This window comes from Chrysochloris asiatica, unplaced genomic scaffold (genome assembly GCF_000296735.1).
Source record: "Chrysochloris asiatica unplaced genomic scaffold, ChrAsi1.0 scaffold00432, whole genome shotgun sequence".
Taxonomy (NCBI): Eukaryota; Metazoa; Chordata; class Mammalia; order Afrosoricida; family Chrysochloridae; genus Chrysochloris; species Chrysochloris asiatica.
The window spans coordinates 923917-925425 of NW_006408950.1; the positions used below are offsets into that span (position 1 = coordinate 923917).

Sequence of the window (1509 nt, forward strand, 5' to 3'; positions counted from 1 at the left end):
ATGTTCTCTTTTGTGCCCCTACAGGGTCTGACCAACTGACCTGGCCTTGGCCAACATCGATTCTCTATCATGGCTACCTCAGCATTCTGGCTGGCTAGGAAGATATTTTCCTTCAAGTGGAGCAAGTGGATAGGGCTTGTTTGTTTCCGGCCACTAGTGGTCTCCTCTCCTAATATTCGCCAGAATAAACTAATCCATAAACTACAGGAGGAAAAGGCTTTTCGGAGTGAAATGAAAAATTTCCATGAGAAAATAGTAGACTTCAGGAAAGAGCTGTGGAACTTCCGAGGCAAAATTTGTGCCTTCCGAGGCCAGATCTCGGGCTTTTGGGAAGAGGAGAGACCTTTCTGGGAAGAGGAGAAAATCTTCTGGAAAGAAGAAAAAACCTTCTGGGAAATGGAAAAATGTTTCCGGGAAGAAGAGACAATCTTTTGGAAAAAATACCACACTTTCTGGAAGGAAGATAAGGCCTTCTGGAAAGAGGACCATGCCCTCTGGGAACGAAACCGGAATCTTCTTCAAGAGGACAAGGCACTGTGGGAAGAAGAAAAAGCCCTGTGGGGAGAGGAACGAGCCCTCCTTGAGGAGGAGAAGGCCCTGTGGGAGGATAAGAAGTCCCTATGGGAGGAAGAGAATGCCCTTTGGGAGGAAGAGAAAGCATTGTGGGTGGAAGGAGGAGTTGGCAATATTGCTGAGGAACTGATGCTGGAAGATGGGCCCTACAATGTCAATGGAGGGCTGCGATCAGCAGCCCTCTCCCGAGGTAGGGCATAAAGGCAGGAGAGGAAGACTCAGTGGGGTACAGACTCTGCTGGATTGGGATTAAGTCCAGGATGACCCCATGTACTGGAGACAATAGGTACTTATTTGTCTCCTTGAGTTGAAAGATCTAATAAAGTCCTAAGTGGAGGTTTGGAAAACTAACTTCTTCAGGAAAGCCAGTTTCATTTTTCTCATGTTTTGTGATTCTCCAACGTTATATTCCCATCCCCCAGGCTGTGTTTTTGTCCACAGAATTTGGTCTTGGGCAGTTCACAATGAGCCCTGCATGTGTAGTGTTTGTAATTAGACACACTGTTGTTCTCTTTAGAAGAGTCAGAGTGGGGGCAAGATGAGTCTCTGACAACACCGGTTTGAAACACATCTGGCAGAAAGGGACTGAGACATCCCTGGCTCTGTCACTCTGTTGGGAAATCATCTGTTCTCCAATCTGGACAGTCTTGGAGGCCTGGAGTGGGCTGAGAGATTTCAAGACCACAAAGCTGTTAACAATTTACTGGCCAGCCATTTCAACCATATAAGCAGAATACCTTAATGGTACACTTGCTGGTAGACCTGGATTACTCCTGAACTTCTCAGCTGCCCATGAGAACAGACCCTTGGCATTACGCTGGTGTTCAAATGCATGTCTCACCAAAACACACTGGTCATCCCTGGAAATTCACACAAATTTCACCACACCTGGCTTTTTCTTATAAATTCTTTTGGGTTTCTTTCCTTATATTGATT

General features: G+C 46.1%; 1 protein-coding gene across 1 annotated transcript; it reads left to right on the forward strand.

The window, feature by feature from the left end:
* Positions 1-69: 69 nt before the first annotated feature.
* Positions 70-774, forward strand: CCDC70 (coiled-coil domain containing 70). Its single transcript, XM_006876939.1, has one exon. The coding sequence runs from the start codon at positions 70-72 to the stop codon at positions 772-774; it is 705 nt and encodes a 234-aa protein (XP_006877001.1).
* The last annotated feature ends 735 nt before the right edge of the window (positions 775-1509 follow it).